The sequence below is a fragment of the Argiope bruennichi genome, chromosome 8 (assembly GCF_947563725.1).
Source record: "Argiope bruennichi chromosome 8, qqArgBrue1.1, whole genome shotgun sequence".
Lineage (NCBI taxonomy): Eukaryota > Metazoa > Arthropoda > Arachnida > Araneae > Araneidae > Argiope > Argiope bruennichi.
In genome coordinates this window covers 64489095-64510966 of record NC_079158.1, presented here as the reverse complement: position 1 = coordinate 64510966, position 21872 = coordinate 64489095, and the positions used below count along the sequence as shown (strand labels likewise).

At 31.2% G+C, this 21872-nt stretch overlaps 1 protein-coding gene across 1 annotated transcript in view; it reads left to right on the top strand.

Moving 5' to 3' along the window:
• Positions 1-21872, top strand: part of LOC129980580 (ubiquitin carboxyl-terminal hydrolase 40-like) — a 70641-nt gene that overhangs the window by 6843 nt on the left and 41926 nt on the right. The window contains exons 3-6 of the mRNA XM_056090957.1: positions 5759-5884; positions 7490-7528; positions 7715-7861; positions 16617-16703. Of these exons, the coding sequence (XP_055946932.1) occupies positions 5759-5884; positions 7490-7528; positions 7715-7861; positions 16617-16703 (399 nt within the window). The remainder of the gene's footprint in view (positions 1-5758; positions 5885-7489; positions 7529-7714; positions 7862-16616; positions 16704-21872) is intronic.

Sequence of the window (21872 nt, the reverse complement as noted above, 5' to 3'; positions counted from 1 at the left end):
TATGTGAAAATAAATACTATGTAGATGGAAACAAAATTACAAATGAAAACCATATGAAATTTAAAAAAAAAAAAAAAAAAATCCAGTTTCACCAGTTCTCATTGACAGTGATTTAGTTCAGAAGACCAACTAGCTGCAAGTTCAGAGCATGTACTTGCAGTTTGTAATAATACTCCTCTATGTCTGAAGAAAATGAACCTTGATTCAACCTTGATTTCTATTTTTACTAATCTCGGAACATATCTTAGTCTCCAAGGCATGATTAACAAAATGAAACTCAATGCACACATCCCAAGATTTCGCAATGCACCCTCCAGCACACATCCCAAGATTTCTAAAAAATATTTCACCCTCACTCCCTGAAATAGTCAGCTAAATGCATTTTCCCATATTCTCCGAACAAGAGCAGCAAAGTAATGAACAAAAATATGGGGATTTCTTCAAATCACATGCTCTTTTAAAGAGCCATTTATTTACATGATTAAATCTATCAAATTCAGAAATGCAGAACAAAAACTAATACTGCACATTAGGGTGAAACGAAAATGGCCTTTTTAGATTTTAATTTGGTAATAGTGTGGAATAGCTTTTAGGTTCCAAGAGAATATTAAAAAACTCTGGTTGCAATACAAGAATATCTCGAGGTGCTGCAAAGAGATTAAAAGTTGTAAAAAAAAATTGAAAAATTATAAACTTTGATAAAATATTTTTATAAATTTTTCGTTCATATAAGGTTACAAAAGATGATTTTAAATATGAGCATTACAATTGGAAAAAATTGTATATTATAAAGTATAATAATAATAAAAATATTTTTTATGTCAAATTTTGCGTTTCTTACTTCTGTATCCTTAATGATTACAAATGTTACAGCTGCAAAATGTTTGTTTCTACTTCATTGCCATATTAAATTGTTTTTTTTTTAAGTTAAATTTTGCCGTATTCACACTTGAGTCAATTTTTGCTTTTATGTCCTTCACTTGCGATTGAACCACAGACATTTTGAGCCGTTTCGCCACTAGTTTCACAGCTCTTTCCATTGCTTGCGTGTGACAAGGAAGCCTCGGAAAGTCGGTAATCTAGTCCTCTATATTATTTGGTTCGGCTTCAGATGCATTCTGTATAAAGTTTTTGAGAGAGTTACTGGAAACATATTTTAGCAAGTTTGTGTGTGTGAGGGGGGGGGGTTCAGTTACACCATTTTCAAGCCATGATATCATGTCAATACAATCCTTTGCATCGAAGTTTATCTTTGGAACTTTAAACTTCCTGAATCCGCCTCTACTTTCTGTTCTTGCTTTTCAAACATGTCGTTTTATGTTCTCGTTGAATTTTACGTTCGTCATTTAACATGGGCAATTCTTTGTATACCAATTTGTACCAATTTCTTTGTATAATCCAAAGTACCAATTTCTTTGTATAATCGGGTCTATAACGTTCTTGAGATCGACATAGAGATGTCTTGAATATGAAATAAAGTTAAACAGATTTGGAACGGAACCATTAGTATATGAAGATTTTAACTAAATATTAAACCATACAAACACATATACTTTCACAATGCACTCAGCGGAAGTCTTAAGATATACACTCATGTCTATAAATTAAGGATAATGTAAATTCAGGAAAAGAAAGAGTCAGAAGTAAAACAAATGCGACTTATTTGTAAATCCTATTTATTAAACAAAGGGTAAAGAGTAAAAAAGATGCTATATGTTTGATATCATTCATAAAAATTGCTATTTTTTGCTCCCCGGAGGAAAAAAAAAAAGCTATTTACAAAAAACAAAAATTACATGATTAGTATGATGGTTAATACATAGTATATCTCCCAGACGATGCAATACAATCCTTACAACACCTAGGCATGATAAGTATCAAATTATCGATCTAATCGTGGGGAATATTATACCACTCATCAAGCAATGTTTTCCGAAGACATGTAGGAGGTGGTTGACGGGTTGCAACTCGTCGGCCAAGTATGTCCCACACATGCTCTATTGGATTCGTCAGGTGAGAATGCTGCCCAGTCCATACAGGTGATATCCGATCGAAGTCATTCGTTTACGATTTTTGCACAATGAGGATGGGTGTTGTCATCCATAAACACGAATTCTGCGCCCATAGTAGAATGACGTACCGATAGATTTGGCCTGTCATGGCTCCAATTTGAACATGCAGGTCAGTTCTGGAACCCAGAATAATTCCTTCCCAAACGATCAATCCTGCACCATCGTAAGGGTGTCGTTCAATGATGTTCTCTTGGTGGTAACGGGTACCTGGCGCTCTCCATATGAAAGTCCGGCGAGAATCAGGTTCCAAGCTAAACCTGGACTCGTCGGAAAACATCACACAAGCCCTCTGTTGCGGTGTCCACAATGCATGCTCTCTACTCCAGGTTAACCGCAGGCGACAATGAATTGCAGTAAGTGGAACACATCTGACAGGCTACGAGCATATAGACCAATCTGCCCCAAGCATCTGTACACGGTCTGCCTTGAAATTGTCGTACCAGTGGCTGAAGAGAGCTGACGAGACAAGTCCGATGCTGTGCTCCGTCTGTTTCTTTTGGCAATAACTGCCAAATACTGGTCCTTATTCGGTGTTGTAACTCCGGTGCAACCTGTGCTGTAACGTCTACTCACGTTACCGTCATCTTGGAATCGTTGCAAAGGCCAGGAGATGACACTCTGTGCGATTCCAAGTTCCTCGGATGCTACCAGCTGGAATCGCCCAGAGTGACGCCCACTTCCAGATGGCCGATAATTATACCACGTAAAAAATCATCCAAATGCGTCTTTTGTGTCATAACTATGCGGTTATTGCACTGAAAGGCTTATAAAGCGCTTGAGAACAATTTTACTTCTTTGCCGGTATTCCTTATACATCACTCTCCTACACTCTCGTCATTGTGCCATACTATCGGTGTCATCTAGTGGCTTCCTGCAATTTGAAGGGTGATATTATGTATTTAATAGCTCGATTTCCTCGTGACTCTGAATTATCCTTAATTTATGGACATGAGTGTATTTGAAGGATCTGGTTGGTTTGCCTCTTTTTGTTAAAACAATGTTTTCTTCACCGTTGTCGTTGTCGCCCATAATCATTTCTAATGCACTAGTATTTTTTATCCATCTTGATTAAACTTGACTATTCTCTGTTGTTCTTTTCTCTTTCTTTAATTTTTCTTCCTCAAAGTGCATGTGTTGTAGCTATATCAATATGACTTATAACTATTTTCCTGTTAGAGCGTTGATCGTTTAGAACCTTTTTATTCCATAGCTGACACGATTTTTTTTTCTTTTTTTATACAAATCAGCAATATCAAATAGACGTCTAGTTTCTTTTCTAAATTATGTGAGGTTAGGTTCAAACTTATCTGAACATTTTCTGCTTTTAGACTAATAAATTCCTGTATTTAGCATGATAAGCTTTTATCATTTGTGAAATTCTTTTGCTAGAAGCAACGAAAATAGAAGCTCTTGATCATATTTGTTCTATTATGGGAAATAAAGTGTCACATATTTCGCTTACAGAAAGATCCTTCTCTGAACAATTTTGAGGTTATATCTAATATAACAGTAGCACTAGATTCGTATGTTGCGAGTTCAACTTCAAGCAAATCACTAAATTTCCCAAAAATAGAACACTCCGATATTTATCTTGTCTTCACTAATTTAGACTGAGTAATTTTTACACACAGCAAAGCGCACAAACTAACAAATCAATTACACAATAGACGGAGCGGAGATGCCAACTCAACTGAACTCGGCAAAGCTACTGATTTGAAACCAGCACTGTCCTTGTCACCGGACGCAGACAAATCTCCTTACCTCAATTACAACCGGTCCTGTGACGACTCAGTGTCATGCCATTGCAATAGTAAAACTGTTTTTAAGCTTTTATTCACATGACCTATTGAAAGCTTTTTATTTCATAATCGAGGCAAGCAAAGTTCTTAAAAAGTTGCAAAAAATGTGTTTTTATGAAACTGTAACATCCTTGCGGCACCTCAAGATGTATTCTAATATTTTGTATAATTTTTATTTACCTTATCTATACCAAAAGACAACTTTTTCGTGCTATTACAAGTCTAAAATCGAAAGTTGATTATTTCATTAAAAAAAACTTTAAATTTAGCAAAAATTTTAATTTTATTCTTGCGGCACCTCAAGACCTACTCCAATATTTTTTCATATATTTATAACTTATTTTATCTACACCAAAAGACAACTTTTCCGCACTATTACAAATCAAAAACCAAAAATTTATATATATATATATACATAGCTTTACATGAAGGTCAAATACCTCTGACTTGACTGTTGTAAGAACCATTGCCATTTTTTGCCGTCTAAATAGCATTTAAAAGTACAAATAGATTGTTCCATTTTCACTTTGCATATCCATTTCAGAGATAATGCAACTCTGCCCCCCCCCTCAAGATAATGCGTGGATGTGACACCGGGTGGAACTGACGCATTGCTTATTCTGGATGTTAGTCATGAAGGAGTTAATTAAACTTTATAATGGATGTATATGCCTAAGTGCAGTAATGTAGGAAATTGAAATCTATTCCATTTTAGAGGTACGCCTTGTGTGTGTTGCATACACAGGTGATTCAAAACTTCAAATTTCGTGGGGAGGTAGGGAATACGTCAGGTAACCAATTTTACACAGGACTTTCAATGTTTTATGTTAACAACTGAATATTTTATTTTTGTGTCATATTTTAAGAAATATGTAATATATTACTACTTTTCAATATATAAAATTTGCTGTATATAATGTTGCAAATATATCTGTATACTTTTTGTATTTTACCATATAAACTTTATTTCTGCCATCGGAATCTGGAGAATCTTAAAGAAAAGATCCTTTGCTTATAGTGGAAATTATAATTGAATTGCATAATGCTGTAATAAAGTCACTTTTATCAGTTTCAGATTATCAGATCAGTTTCACTTAATCAGTTTTTGATTATAAAAAGACAATCTGTTTTTTATTCAAGGCATTTAGATATAGTTTCATAAAACTGATTTATTGCCTTTGTTTTGTCCGTTTCATTTGGGATATATTTTTTATTAGGATAAATAAACATAGTATTTGCAGATGTTATCAAGAAAAAATTGAAAACAGATAACCTGTTTAATTACAATAAACAAGATATTGCTGTACTTTTCCGCTAATATGAAAAGTACTATTACTTTGCATCTCTTATCTTGAAATTTCTTCCAATTTAAAATGTAAGTTTATTACAGTTGGTAAAACATGCACACATTTAGTGACCTTTCTACTACTGAAAATGATATTTTACAAAAAATTTCAGTAACGGCAACTATTGACTGAATTAAAAGGAATGTCTGCATTGACACACACACAAGGTGTCCGCTCCTATTGTACCTCCGATAGCTAATTTCTGAATTGTTAGAGATAAGAAAGTTGTTCTGATTGGGAAAAATGTTTTAAATTAAGGGAAGAATTATATTTTTATTTTGTTGGGCATCATATATTTCTCAAAAAGTGTCAAAAATCTCTATTTTAAACGATTTTTGCAGTTAAATTTCCTTCCTCTAGAGATCTTAAAGGGTTGTTTGCAAATTGAAATTGCTTTCCGCTGTGTTACTTTTTCAAATTGCTCCTTAAAATAAATTTGTTTGAACCCTAAGGAGCTATTTAACCTTAATGAAACTTATGTATTTAAATAGTTTACTATGTTTTGAATGTACCATTTAAAGTAATTATTCTTGTTTTTTAGGAACTCCAACAGCATGATGTACAAGAGCTTAATCGAATTCTATTCAGTGCAATTGATTCATCCCTTGTTGGGACGTCGGGTAAAGATTTAATTTCTCAGTTGTACCATGGATCAACTATTACAGAGGTAATTTAAAAATACATTTAGAACATTAAAAAAAAAAATTGAAATAGAAAAGCAGAATTATATTTTTAAAAAAAACGATTCCATGAATTATCTTGTTAACCATCACAATAATGTTGAAAATTAAACTGTATACATTTATTTTAAACAATGTTATATAGTATTTTCTGAAAGAGATTAAAACCAAAGATTATTATTTATAATAACTAAAATAGGACAATGTATAAACTCTAGTTGATATTGTATAGGCATACGATGAAGTACAGTTTAACTGGGCAATCAATTTCATTTCCCTGTATTAACAAATATAAAATAATAAATATATTATTTTCTATATATGAGTTTCTTGCTATATTTTTCTCATTAGGCATTTGACTTTTGTATATGCCTTCAGCATAAAATTTATCCAGTGTAGTGTCTTTCACAGATGATTTATTTAATAGTTTTCATTATATAAATTAATGTCTTATCATTTTTTATAGGTTTATATAATAAAAATGTGAACTTTATTTATTTTATTCTTTGAAATTGATGAGTTTTTACAAAATACCTTCTTCTCTCTTGTATAATTCCTTTCCTCTGAGCAGTGCCTTAGACATGAATATAAGAAACTTTCAGAATGGTGGTTAGTTCTCACCACTCTGGTGCGTACGAAAATATTTAAGGGTGGCAACTCCGTACCAATGACGGGATGTGTCTCTTATAGGAAGGATGTACTGTGGCTGGTAATAGGAATTGGGACTCAGCCTTAGTTATTGCCAATGCTGTTGTACCTTTGTTTATGTCGGAGTGTTCAGTTATGAATATGCTCATATATATATGTGATATAGTATCTGTGACAACAAACAAGATTTTTTTCTGTGATCTCTGATAATTTTCATGATTTTAAATTCCAGTCTTGATATAAAATTTGATACTTTGTTTATATTGGACTTGTCAAATAAATATTTAATAAAGAAGAAAATATATGTATTAAAGTAGACAGCTAGAGAATAAAGAACTAAAAGCTAAAGAAAAAAAAATCTTTCTTTAAAAAAAAAAAAAAAAAGATTTATTTTTTTAAAAATATTGACCGTAAATTACAATTTAATTACTTGGTAAATAATGTACAACTAAACTTTTCTTTTGATATTCAGATTTCTGGTGTCAATTTTCTACTTCAGAAGAAATCTAATTAGCATTAAGTATTTTCATAGTTAATCCAATAAGTGTATGGATCTTGCCAACTTAAAATTTCCTTTTATTACAAAATCATCAATTTCTGTGTTGATTATTCAGTTTATCTTTAATGTATCTGATCTACAACAGTAAACATAACTCTCAGTTTGATAAAATGATTATTTTTTTTTCTTTTTTTCCACCTTTAATGCTATTACATACAGGTAAAAATGTTTTGCTGTGACTGGACCGCAAAGTAATTTGTTATAGGCTATAAATTAAATATCTATTTATAATAGCTTTGTAAACAATCCAGTCTAATGATATAAAAGTATATATAAAAGTATTATTATAGAATACTACAAATCATTTTTTCTCTCTGTTACATATAAAATAACTTGCCCCCTTTTATGCATTGTTGTTTTTTAATTTTGTATCTTTTTATTTCAGATTGTTTGCCAAGTATGTGGAAAAATTAGTGAAAGAGAAGTAAGAGTTCATTGCTTTTTTTTTATTTGTTTTTTGTATTGTTTTTAAATACATTACCTCACTCTAGTTGTTTCTCTTTTATCTTTTCATATCACAATTATTTTTAAAATTTGAATCGAGCATTAGAATAAATTTTTATTTGCTAGATTTTAATATTTAAATTTACTATTTTTCTTTCATTTTTAGGAAGATTTTTTAGATCTAAATGTTATAGTAGCTGGTTTCAATAACCTTCAAGATAGTCTAAATGCCACATTTTTGCAGACTGAGATTATGAAGGGTAAAAATCAATATCGTTGTAGCACTTGTTGCAATCTAGTTGATGCTAAAAAGGTAATATGACGTGATTATTATTTCATTTTATTTATTTTGCATAAAACTTATTTAAAATTAATTTTAAAGCAAAATATTGTTTATGGGTGTATATATATATTTATAAAATAAAAGGCTGTCAAGGATTCATAGATATTAAACTTACAAGTGATTGAAATAACCTTTTCTGCTTTGATCAGTGATAGCTTGCTCAGTAGGGCTGCAGAATTGCAGGAGCCCTTGAAATTATTTTTTTTAAGTCACATTTTCTATTTTAATGTAACTTTTCCAATGAGAGATTTAGATGTTTTATGCTTCCTTTATCGCACTGAAAATATAATGATAAAAAGAAGTGAGGTGGGGAAACTACAATAATAATAAAAATGTCAAACGACAACAATTGAATCGACCCCCCCCCTCTCCCCCCCAAAAAACAACAACAATAATTCATGTCAAAGCTAGTTGTCCAGAAGTTCATGAAAACTACTATGCTCACAATTGCTCTTATACAAAATTTGCTTTCATTCTGTCTGTGTTTTTCTTTTGCTTTCTCTCATTAACTGTTTATGAATTTCAGTTGCTTCTTATTGCCTCGATGGAAATCTATTTTGTTTATTGGCTATATATTTTCTTTTATTAGAACAATTCTTATTAATTACCGCATGCAAAAAAATCATAAATGTTGCAGATCTCCTAAACATTATATTTTCGCCATTTTTACTTAACAAAAATTGAATACAAAGATCCTGGTTTTAATATTGTTCATCAATTTTTAAATTTAGATCAGGTTTTAATATTATTCAAATGCTATGCTATGCTGGGTTTTAAATAGTTCAAAAGTAAGTCACCAAGCAGGAAAATCCAATATCAACAAACTTTACTGTGAAATTTATTTTCTAAATATTGTTGATTATATGGCTATAATTTAAAAAAGGTTTTATTTTATTTCCTATGTTTACTTTATGATGAAAAATGTATGGCTGATTGATTACATGAATGATTCATGTCGTCTTTCTGAAAAAATAGAGCATGTAAATTCTAAAAAAAATTTAAGGAGTGTGATAGAAATATTGATGCTTAGTAATAACAAATTTTATATCAATTTTTAAATTTAAAAATTTATGAGCGATGTAGCATTTTTTAAAACTACAAATTCTCAATGAATATTTTTTGCAGATTGTTAATTTCTGGGTTGACAAGTCACCAGAGGTTTTGTTACTGATTGCAAGGGCAAATTAACTGATGATTTTATCGACAGATTACAGAATTACTATGGAATTGCCATTCGTAGTAATCTTGATAATCTAAATAACACGCAATCTGGAGTTATTGCAGCATTTTACCACTGTTGTTGCAGCTTGAAACATCCTATGCATGGGCAATGTCCAGTAGGTGTCGATAGCTGGTGTAAATATCAACGAGCTATGGCACAGGGGAAAACCTTTCTTGGGAAATCCATTGGACTTCCAGAAAAAATTATTAACATCACCAAACCTTTATATATGCAGCTTTGTGATCAAAAACTGTTAAAGAAGTGCTTGCATGGAATGACACAAAATGCTAATGAGAGTTTTAATGGTTTGCTCTGGAATATAGTCCCAAAACAACATTTTGTTGAGCTCCAAACTCTGTCTTTGGGGTCCTATATTGCTGTCCTTCAATTTAATGAAGGTGGGAATGGCATAAAAAGTGTATTAAATCAATTGTAAATAGAAGTTGATAGTCAAATTCATAAAGGACTAAAGCTTTTTGATTATGAGCGAATTTGTAGCTCAAAAAGGCACTCATTACCAGCTGCAAAAGTTCAAAGAAAGAAAAAGAGAGCTCAGAGAAAGAAAAAATGTGCAATGCATGAAGTAAAAGAAGGTTTGACCTATAAATGTGGAGAATTTTAGACTGATTTATTAAGAGGAAATGCTTTTTTAAATTAACTGTAAACTTTAAACTCATTTTTCTCAAAATAATTTTTTCGGTAGAACTTGTAAACCATTAACATGATATCTCCAGCATTAATTAATATTTTTTAATGAAATTTTCAGAAAATGATCTTTATATCATTGTCTATGAAATGAACTAAAAGTTTTGTTATACATCTAATACTTTTTTACTTATAGCCTTTTTTGTTAGAAAATATCTGAAAAATTATGAATAATGTGTACATTGCAACATAAAAACCTTCATAATATTTTTGCAGTTTAATAAATCTCTTAGATTTTAGTTTATTTTGAAGATAACTATGTTATGTATAATATGTGTAAAGAAAATTTTAATTGCTGAATTAGAATTTTGTGTAGAGTGTTAACCGTTTTGGTTGATTTTTGCTAAAATTTACATCAAATTTGACAATTCAAAAAAATGGGGCAGTCACAGAATTTTTTAAAATAGATTTTTATTCTTATAATATCCCACTTAACTAGAAAACACCAATGAAAGCTTAAAAAATAGCCTTTTTAAAAAAAATTGTCTCGAACGTAGGCAGTCACCTTAAAAGTAGATTTTTTACACACACACACACACACACACACACATATATATATATATATATATATATATATATATATATATATATATATATATATATATATATATATATATATATATATATATATATATATATATATATATATATATATATATATATACATACATACATAACAATATTTTAAACTTTAATTTAAATCAAAATTAATTCTCAAATTTTTATCCTAATTTAGCCCATAGTAACTTCATTCTAAATTTTTTCTCATTTTCTGATCCCATTCCACTTTTTCTATTTAATTAATGCAACAAAAGTTCAGTGAAAATGCTTTTGTCAGTGGTTCCAACGCTCCATGTGAAGGGATAGAAGATTGTTCAGCAAGCACATTCGTTTAAAAAAGATCCCTGTGTTTCCCTTGCTTGGGTGGGCACGTGTAGCGAAAATCCCTATCGAAATCTCATTGTGTATGTGTATATATATATATATATATATATATATATGTAACATATCGAAATCTCATTGTAATATATATATATATGTAATATTATTTGTTGTGAAGCATGATGCAGTTTGAAGACAATGAAGATACTTTTAATTTCGTGACGTCGTTTTATTTCATTTTGAAGAAGCAAGCATATGTACAAGCGACGAGCACACAGAACGACACAGAGAGGAATGAGGGAAGAGCTCTTGGACATTTTATCCCTGGTCTTATATAACCTATGATTTTGATAGGGAAAATATTTCTTCACAGTGCGAATGTATTATGAGATTTCGATAGGGATTTTCATTACAGGCGCGGAGAAGGTAGGGGAAACACAGGAAGATTTAAAAAAAGAATTTGCTTGATCAGCGGTATGTTATCTCTTCACGCGTAGTGTGGGAAAGTTAGATTTTAGCTGATTCAACAATTTAACAAAGCTTCTCTTGAATTAATTAAGTAGAGACAGTGGAATTGGATCACGAAATAAGAGAATATTTTAGAATGAAGTTACTATGGGCTAAATTAAGATGAAGTTACTATGAAAATTAATTAAATTGAAATTAGAGTTAAAATATCATTATATATATATATATATAATATATATATATATATATATATATATATATATATATATATATATATATATATATATATATATATATATATATATATATATATATATATATATAAACATATTTTGGTTTAAGTAGAATGCAGGTTTGAAGACATAGACGAGACGTTGTATTTTGAATTCCGCTTTATTCTCTTTCGGGAGGCAAACATGATTATTTACAAAAAGGCACAACGCAGTACAAAAACAGAAGGCTAAAAAGGGCCGAACAGATGATCGCTCGCCTTATATAGCATAGGATTTCCGGCCACGTGCTGCTGGAGTGACCTTAGACAAGGGCAAAAGTATTACTTTCATTTGATACGTAGTACTGATGGCGTATTATTTTTACAAAGAGATTAATTAAACCGAAAGTGGAATTGGATCATGAAATAAGAGAATATTTTAGAATGAAGTTTAATTTCCAAAACTTTACCTTAATTTAGCCCTTCCTATCACACCAGAGTCACACCAATTAGTCAATCACACCAGAACGGTTGAACGGAATTGGATGAAATTTAGTACAGGGATAGATTATAGTCTGGAATGGGACACAGGCTACTATTTGTTCCGTTAATTGAGTGGTTAATTTATTATTAATTAAAAACTAACTTTCCCGCCAAAAGTCTTCATTTTCCCATCGCCAAATGAGTAGGACTTTAGTTGTTTTTCTTTCCACGCTAAAGAGGCTAGGCTTAACATTTTTTCGATCGATTATTTCAAATGATTGTGTTCATTTTCTCAGTGTTTGATACATTTAAATTTAAAAATTGTTAATTAATCGATCTTTCGGATTCATTCTGAAGTACTTTTAAATTAAAACAGAATAAAGGAAATAAAAAATTTCTAATCTGCATTGCGGTACCCTAACTGGCGTGGAAAATTCACGCATACGTAGTGTGTTCTGATTGTTGACAACTATAATTTCATTTTAATTAAAAGTTTAAAAATTATGTGTATTATACTGTTGTAGCTATCTCAAACTCGATCGATAAATAAAATAGATTTGAGTTGATTTTAAATACGAACTTGATTTTCTATTTTGTTATATTACTTTTCATAAATTTATTTATAGTTTTAAATGCATATTTTTTTTAGATTAGTTTAAATTTTTTTTATTTGTTATTATTTCATACTTTTTCGAAATTCCTAGAAAACGCAAATCTAATCTTTCGAAGAGGAGTAATAAAGCTCGGGCTATGAAAGTAGCTAGAAGACCTATTTGTAATTTTGGTGAGCACGTGCGGATTGTCAAACCCCCTCCAGCTGCGGTATACATACAAAGACGCTTTATAAGAAGATATCGTGCATAGGCTAGATGGCACTCAAATGACCTAATCATTAACGGAGCTTTGGTATTGATTGAAGATAAAATGATTTCCATATCTGGAAAATGTCTCTCTGATTTCGGCCTACTCACACCGCAGCGAAGAGGGGAATTATCAATCGAAGTTGTGAAGGAGCTAAACTACGACACCGCGGTCTTAGAAGTGCAGTTTAATGAAATGACACTACGATTACTTCCCAAGTAACGTCAAGTCTACGAAACGATTCTGCACCAAGTAATAGTGGGGAGGAGGGATTATTCTTTCTTGACTCACCAGGGGTACGGGTAAAACATTTGTGCTGAATCTCTGCTAGCCTAACTCCGTAAGGACCGCAATATAGCTCTGGCTGTAGCTTCCTCTTGCCTTGCTGCAACTTTGCTTAATGGTGGTCGGACTGTACATTCCGTTTTCAAGTTGCCGCTTACTCTTGCAAGCGAAGATACTCCGACATGCAACATCACCAAACACCGCTGCCGGGGAGTTCTTTTGCAGCAGTGCAAGTTCATAGTATGGGACGAGTGCACAATGTCACACAAGCATGCATTAGAGGCGTTAAATGTAAACCTGCAGGACATCCGTGTCAACCAGGCGGTGGTGGGCGGCATTGTCATTTTGCGCGTAGGCGATTTTAGATAGAGACTGACAGTTATTGAGCGGGCCATACCGGCGGATGAAATAAATGCATGCCTCAAGGCGTCGTCTCTGTGGTCTAGGACTGAAAAGCTCCATCTTACGAGCAACATGCGCAACGACCAACAATTGTACAACGACCATGAATCAGGTGTCTTTGCAAATAAGATTCTGCATATTGGAGAGGGTCGTCTAGAAACGGATGGAGATTGGATAATTCTATTTTCAGAAGAATTTTCCTATCCAGTGGCTATAGAAGATGAATTTATCATGCAAGTTTTTTCCAATTCGGAGGTTAATATAAGTAATGAAGAATGGTTGTGTGAGAGGGCAGTGCTGTCACCAAAGAACAAGTGGGTCGATAAAATAAAAAAATAAAAAAAATGTAGACATGATCATCGGAAATTCAAAACTGTACACATCCATAGAAACTGTGATGGCTAATGGCTATAATACCGCCTACCCGGTTGAATTTCTCAACTCCTCAGGTTAACAGGTGCATCTTCGCATAAGCTGGAGCTTGGCGTTCGAACTCTGCTGATGCGAAATCTTCATGCACTGTGCAACGGCACCACGCTTCGTATCAGAGAGCTTGGCTGTAATATTATAAAAACTATCATTATTACAGGAGCAGCTAAAGGAGACAGTGTTTTTTAATTCCCTGCATATCTGTTATTGCAAACATCTTGCCATTTTGTTTCAAGAGGTTACAATTTCCCTTACAATTGGCTTTTACAATGATGATCAACAAATCCCAGGGCCAAACCAGAGCTTAATGTTGTATACATTATGCTATTGGAATAACAATAAATGTTGAAATTTTCCCGTAGGTCTTTCTCAATCAGTTACAAGTTTCTTGATTATATCATATCAGACTCTGCTTTCAACAGCTCTTTAATGATACGATTTGATAACATTTTACATTTTGATCAAACCGTCAGTTCTCATACATGCACACCAAAATTTCCATGGGTAATAGCTAGTATATATATATATATATATATATATATATATATATATATATATATATATATATAAGCATTATTTTATGTGAAGTAAGATGTAGTTTTGAAGACAATGAAAAGACTTTCGATTTCGTGACGTCGTTTTATTTCATTTTGGAGAAGCAGGCTTATGTACAAGCGATGAGCACACACAGAACGACACAGAGAGGAATGAGGAAAAAGATCTTGGACATTTCATCCCTGGTCTTATATAACCGAAGAAATTGATAGGGAAAATATTTTTTCATAGTGCTAATATATTATGAAATTTCGATAGGGATTTTCACTACACGCGTCGACGAGGTAAGGGAAAACACAGGGATCTTTTAAAAAGAATGTGCTTACTGGACATTTTTCTATCCCTTCTCACGGAGCGTGGGAATGTGAGGTTTTTAGCCGATTCAACAATTTGACAAAGCTACTCTTGAATTAATCAAGTAGAGAAAGTGGAATTGGATCACAAAATAAGAGAATATTTTTAGAATGAAGTTACAATGGGCTAAATTAAAATAAAATCTTGGAAATTAATTAAATTGAAATTAGAATTAAAATATCATTTCGTATATATATTTGTAATGAACTTCGAATCCTGTCGGCTAAATAATATGTAACATTTTTTTGGTTTAAGTAGAATGCAGGTTCGAAGCAGTGAAGAGACGTAGTTTTAATTTCGTTTTATTCTATTCCGAGTGGCAGGCATGATTTTAACAGCAGCGCGACACAAACACAGAAGTAAAGAAGAGGCAAAAAGGGATAAAAGGGACGAAGAGATGTTCACTAGTCTTATATAACATAGGATTTCTGGCCACTTGCCAATTGTGGTGACCTTTGACACCTTTTGAAGAGTACCGAAGTATCACTTTCATTTGAAACATAGTTCTGATGGCGCATTATTTTTTACAGAGGAATTAATTAAACCGAATGTGGAATTGGATCACGAAAGAAGAGAATATTTTACTATGGTCTAAATTAAAAGTTTAAAATATCATTACATATATATATATATATATTGCATACAAAAAATACAGTTACATACAAAAAAAGTAAAGTTCACCCTTTTCAAAATTCATTTCAAGTTATTTGATTATTATAATTCTATTTAGAGTATATTTGATCCTAATAATTACAATTAAAATGTATGCAATTCTATGTTTTTATGGAAGATAAAAGATTACATAAATTTTATGATATAGTTTTATAATTATTTTTTCAATTTTGTTGTTGTTTCTTTCTCCCGTTTAATTTACTAAATTAGCTTAAGGATTAAAACAATGGTTCTCAAACTTTTTCGAATTTCAGTGCTATTGTTGAATCTAGACTTTTTATAAAGTACTCTATGTTGAACTTCATTGATTACTTTTTCCTAAATAGATTATAGCTTTTGTATAGTTGAAATAAAAAATGAAATACATTTTAGACCATGTGAATTTATAAATATAAATATCAGGGGGAAGGATGAGCCCATTGATCACTGCTGATTTTCCATAATAATAGAAACTTCAATGCTCTCTGCTAAATCAGTAACTGCCAAAAGTCTGATTTTGTATGTATAAACTGTACCTATGAGATACTTTAACACATGTGAATGGATATTCGTTTTTTACTGATTACCAAAACTTGATTTATTCCTTACTGTTAAGTGTTGTTTTAAATAAATTATCACAAGACAATTCAATCAGATTATTTTTTATGCAATATTAAATACAAAGGGAGCACTTTTATTAAATAGATTTTGAATCCATTCAGAATTATTGTTATTGTTATTTTTTAAATATAAGTTTCAATCCAAATAGTAAACTATGATAAGGATTCTGCAAAAAATTTAATGACCTATTAAATTTAATTAAAAATGTAAATTATGAAAATTATAATCTTTTAATACTTTATTTGAAAAAGGTGATGGCTCCTCAAAGCACTTGCACTTATGAAAGCACGGAAATTAAGTATTGGTTGGAATTTTTGTTTATAAGACTTGCTTTGTTAATTAAATTGCTGCATTGTGTTATTTTACAAAATGGTTTTTCAGACAGTTTTTTATACAATCACTTTAATGTTGATTGATTTATTTTCATTATAACTGTGAATTACTTATTAAATTAGATATTAAATTTAAGCAGTTTATATATTTGAACTATAGTTTTTTTTAAAGTCTCTAAAACTGAATTTTTTTTAAAATGAAAGTAGATTTTGTATTGAATTTGTTCTTAACTTTGTATTCTATATTTTGAAATTATTTTGTAGGGTTTGAAAATTCAATGTCTTCCTCCTATTTTGACACTGTCCCTTTTAAGATTTAGTTATGACATTGCCAAGGGTGAACGTTTCAAAGTAAGTATTTTTTTTTTTTTCTTCTATATTTTCTGATTGTAACATTTTTTTAAAAAGGAACTCAACTGAAATTTCAAATCTTTATTTTTCAATACTACTGATGATTCCTTAAAAATCAATTTCTGAACATTTAGTTGGGTATCCTTCCTTTCTGTTCTCTGTCTTAAAAGTATTTTTTCATAAAAATTTTAGACTTAGAAAAATAAGTTTTAGAGATCACTACTAAACTTTAAAGTTCTGAAAATTTCCAGAAATTGATTTATCTTTCTATCATATAATAAATACATAAATAATAATTCATTTTAAAAATGCTGAATACAGGAGAATATAATTCTATTATTCTCATTTCTGGCACCTATGAATTTAATTCATAGCATTTTCATGTTGAAACACTAATATTTATGCTCATATGTGCTTGTGCACATCATTGTCACACACTCTGATTAAATCTGATCTAAGCAAATTATTTCATAATTAGTCATTGTACTGAATATAGTCTGTCTTTTATCCATGTTTGAATCTTAAGTTATAGTAGGTCTAATCAAAATTTATTTTAGTATTACTATAGTGATATGGTTTGAAATAATGTTATAAAAGTTATAATAATATTTTAGTTTATAACATTTTTTATTAATTGCATTGAATAGTTAATTACTTATTGTAATAAGAAAATCTATAGATATTTGGCTTGTTGGTCAAATGCCTACAACACTAGTTGCCATTAAAAAAAGAAGTTATCTGCTTATTTTTCCTCGATATATATATATATATATATATATTTCTATTTAGCTCAATTGTGTTTTACAGCAATCAGCATTGACTAATGACTTTATACCAAAATTCCTATCAGGAACAAGAGAAACAATAACTACTTGTATTCTTATAACTATGGAATTCTAGAGAATTAATGATCAAATAAAATGCTTGAATCTTAATAAAACTTTAGTTAACACAGAATTACAAAAAGGAGCATGTGTTCTTTTTAAGCAAAAGATGAATAAAGAAATGCTTTGGGTGGCTTGTCATTATGTGTGCAAAATCATGCTTCAAACAGTTACTGATATGTCAGTTGAAGTTTCAGCAGAGTTTACCATACTGACATTTAAACGCTTTATGAAATCTTGGTGCTTAATCAATCAAAGTGATTTTCATACTGCCTCATTGTTTCAGTTCATGAAAAGTGGTCAACAATGTCTTAAATATAATTGAATTTATCAAAAATCAACTTGAGAAGTTCCCTCTTTAAAATGATTATAAAGGACTTTTAGAGCTCGCCACTACATTTTTTAAAGATCTTTCTAAAACAGGAATATACTTTAGTGCTGCAGAGGCATTGTGTTGTACCCAATGGATGGAAGATGCATCTTATTTGCTCAAAATATATTTATTCAGATATCATTTAAAATTGTTCGAATGAGAAAAATGTAGAATTTGTAATTTTTGTTAATTTGTTATGAAATGTTATATCAATAGCTGATATCAAGCAGTATCTGCCTGTTTTACCCTAAAGAAATTATTTGAAGCAGTTGGAAAATTGGAAGAGTATGAAAAAAAATCAATAATAACATTTCCATGTGTGCAATAACAAGTCTCTTCAATATTTATGATACCTGTCAGAGGAACTTATTGCCTTTGCATTTTTTATCGATACTGCTTCTCATGAAATGAAATGAAAATTGTTCAATACTTTAAAAATGGCAGAAAATTATAAAGCTTTGAAATGGGTCCAAGTTAATCCAAAACCTTTAAAAGTGTCTGCATGATTTTCTATACATTAAGTAACGCAATGAGACGTTTTAAAATCTTGGATATATCATCAGATTTTTTGCAAAAAGATACAACAAATTGGAAAGAACTTAAATCATATAAGAAATGATGGATTCGTTAAAAGTGGTGAACAATGTAGAAGAATTTGGACTGACACTGATGGAAGAATATTCAAGCAAAAGTTGAAGAACAAAAATGATACATTTTGTTAGTAAAACAAAAACGAAAAGTTTGTAACATTAACGTGCAGATGCACACACACACACACAAAATCTATCTTAATATCTTAAAAGTATATAAAGAAATTGTAATTATTTTTAGCTTTATAGGTTTGTTTAATTTGTTACAAATTGAAATTCTTTTAGATTGTAATGAAATGTTTAATAAATATAATATAATTGATTCAATTGGTTAGTTCAGTTCTAATTTCCTTCAAAATTCAAAAAAATTCAACCTTGTTGAGGATTTCTAAAACTTTTTTTTTAAATCTGAAAAAATGACTATAATTCTTTTTTTATAAAGCAAATAAAAGTAATAGGGTGCCTTATTGAAAATTAGCACAAAAAAAGCCTAATTAAATTATGGAAATGTTGTAAAACTAGCTATCTTTGGTAACCAGTTATTTTGTCCAGATTATTGATTTTTTAGGTTGTTAAATAATTTATGAAAGGCATTAAAGGGAAAGAGGGAAAAAACATTTCACTTTGTTTTCTGATATGACTGAAAAACATGAATTCAATTGAATCAACTTACTGTAAATTTAAAAGTGTATATTTTATGAAATAAAAGCATAAGTTAAGATTAGGGCTGTTCCAATTTTCGATTTATAAAAAGAATCGATTTTTGATGCTAGTTCTCGAAAAAGATCGGTCGATATCATGATCATGAAAAATGGTTCACGATGAATTACGATACAGTAAGTCGATATTCGCAATTTATTTGCGATTTCGTTTTGGTTATCGATTAGTATTTATTTTTGTTGCCCTTGATTCTTTTTCACCTTCATAAATTTTTGTTAATATTTCTATAAATACTATCATATTCTAATATATAAAAATACTTGTTTTAAGCATGTCATTTTGGAATAAACTGTTTTCTGTTCCCTAACTGAATGATACCATTATGAAAAAATAATTGCGGTTATCAGAAGATTGTTGACTATCTTTTGTTTAGTCGCTAAGTATTCATCTTCACAAATAAAATCAAAACGGATGAATTCAGATTAAATCCACAATTTTATTCGCAGCTCGCATTTTCACATTCAAGCATACTCGCATTAAAAAAAAAAAAGCTTTGTTATTTCGCTTTTGCTTGACGGCTGAATTGCTTGCTGAACTCCTTTCAAAACTTGTTTGAGTGCTCGATCGATCTTATACTTCGTATATTTATCGAATTTTTCATACATACCGACTTGCCGATATTTATCCGTTTTTCGATATACGTATGTTGTATTTTCGATACTTATCGAATTGTGTAATTCCAAGATTTTGGTAGTGATCGAATTGGCATGCTTGTTGAGAATCAGTCGTGACAATGTTTTACAAATATTTTTTGGAGGATTTCAAAGCATTGTTTTGCATATCATTGGAAAATATAGATTGTTGTTTTTCTCCTTTCTTTTTATCCGCATGCTTGTATTATGCGCTTTTAAATATCTAAAAGTGTATAGTTTTTCTTGCTTTATATCTTTAAAAAAATGCTCTTTTCCAATTTTATTATATATATATATATATATATTATTATTATTATTTAAGATAAAGAATATTTTTAATGGATAGATTTTATTACTCCAATTTAATTCACTTTATTTGATTGGATTATTTCTTGCACTTTTTTTTATTTGTTGTATTAGTTTTCAATGGTGCCCTTTTTTTAATGCAAGTCAAATGGGAACTACAGTCTTTTGAAATCAAAAGGCATGTTCGTTGGGAATAATGGGAATGCCTGAAATGAACACATCTTCTCCATTCGACTTTCCATTAAGAATAATTTTCTCGATTCTTGCCTTCTGATTCTGATTATTGTCTTCTAATTCTAATGCGCGTGATCGTGTTCGGGTAACATATAAATGTCGTCCGATCCTTGCCGCATGTTGATCTTGACATTCTGAATGAACATGAATTTTCAATTCGTAAACGATCTGCTTCATTGCTCAAATTGCATTTGAGAAGCTCAAATTTACTTAATTTTTTCGATTATTAACTATCAATTTTAAAATAATGAATCATAGAAACGATTTGTTTGTAAATTTTATCCTGTTCAAAATAAATATCAATAATTTTACTGTGTCTATAACCTTCGTGCAAGTGCAAGCAATAAGTTGCAAAATTTTGCCGCGATCGCATGAAGAGTATAGCAGCGTATAAAATATGAAAAAACAAAAATTCATTTTTATCTATTGGATTATATTGAAAACTAATTATGAATTGTAACGTGCAGACGTTGCTTTGGCATTGACACTTTATTAAAGGGGTTTTAACACAATTATTTTCTAATTTTTTTTTCAAAAGAAAATGAATACTTTTATTATACAGGGTGTTTCAGTGAACCGTTTCAGAACTTCTAAGAGGGGTAGGGTACATCCTGACTAACCAAAATCATATACCAATGGGCAGTCAGAAATGCTTTCCTGACGCGGTAGATGGCTTTGTGCGAAAAGTCCGAGCTTTCGTGCAGGGAATCTTCGTTTCGCACAAGAACGCCAAGTTAGTAGGATGGATGATTACACGATCGCAGAGTTAGCCGATATGCATTTGGCGTACGGGGCTGCAAATTGTAGTGGGCCAGCCGCACAGCGTTTGTACGCGGAACGATATCCGACGAGGCGTATTCCCAGTCATAATTTCTTTGCAAGACTGCACCAGAGATTAGCTGAGACAGGTTCATTAGAAAGAGCTCACAGGGACAGGGTAAGAACAACACGGACTGCAGACGCCGAACAGAATGTGCTGCAGCATGTACAGGGGAATCCAAGAACGAGTACACGAAGTGTAGCAAATGCAATCGGGGTTTCCCATTGCAGCGTCTGGAGGATTCTCCGAGCAGAAGACATGCATCCATTTCACGTGCAGCGTGTCCAGACACAGAAACCGGAGGATTATGTACCTCGTATTGCTTTCGCACAGTGGTACCTGGGAAAATGTGCTACAAATCCCCTTTTCCTGCTGAAGTGTTGTTTTCCGATGAGGCGTCCTTCACAAGGGAAGGAATTTTCAACACGCATAACGACCATATCTGGGCGGTCGAGAACCCGCATGCAATACGACGTCGTGAGGCACAGAATCGATTTTCGGTCAATGTATGGGCCGGTATTGTGGGAGATCACCTCATCGGACCTTACCTGTTACCGGGTCGTCTAACCGGACCTACGTACTTGCTCTTTCTGCAGCAAGTATTGCCACA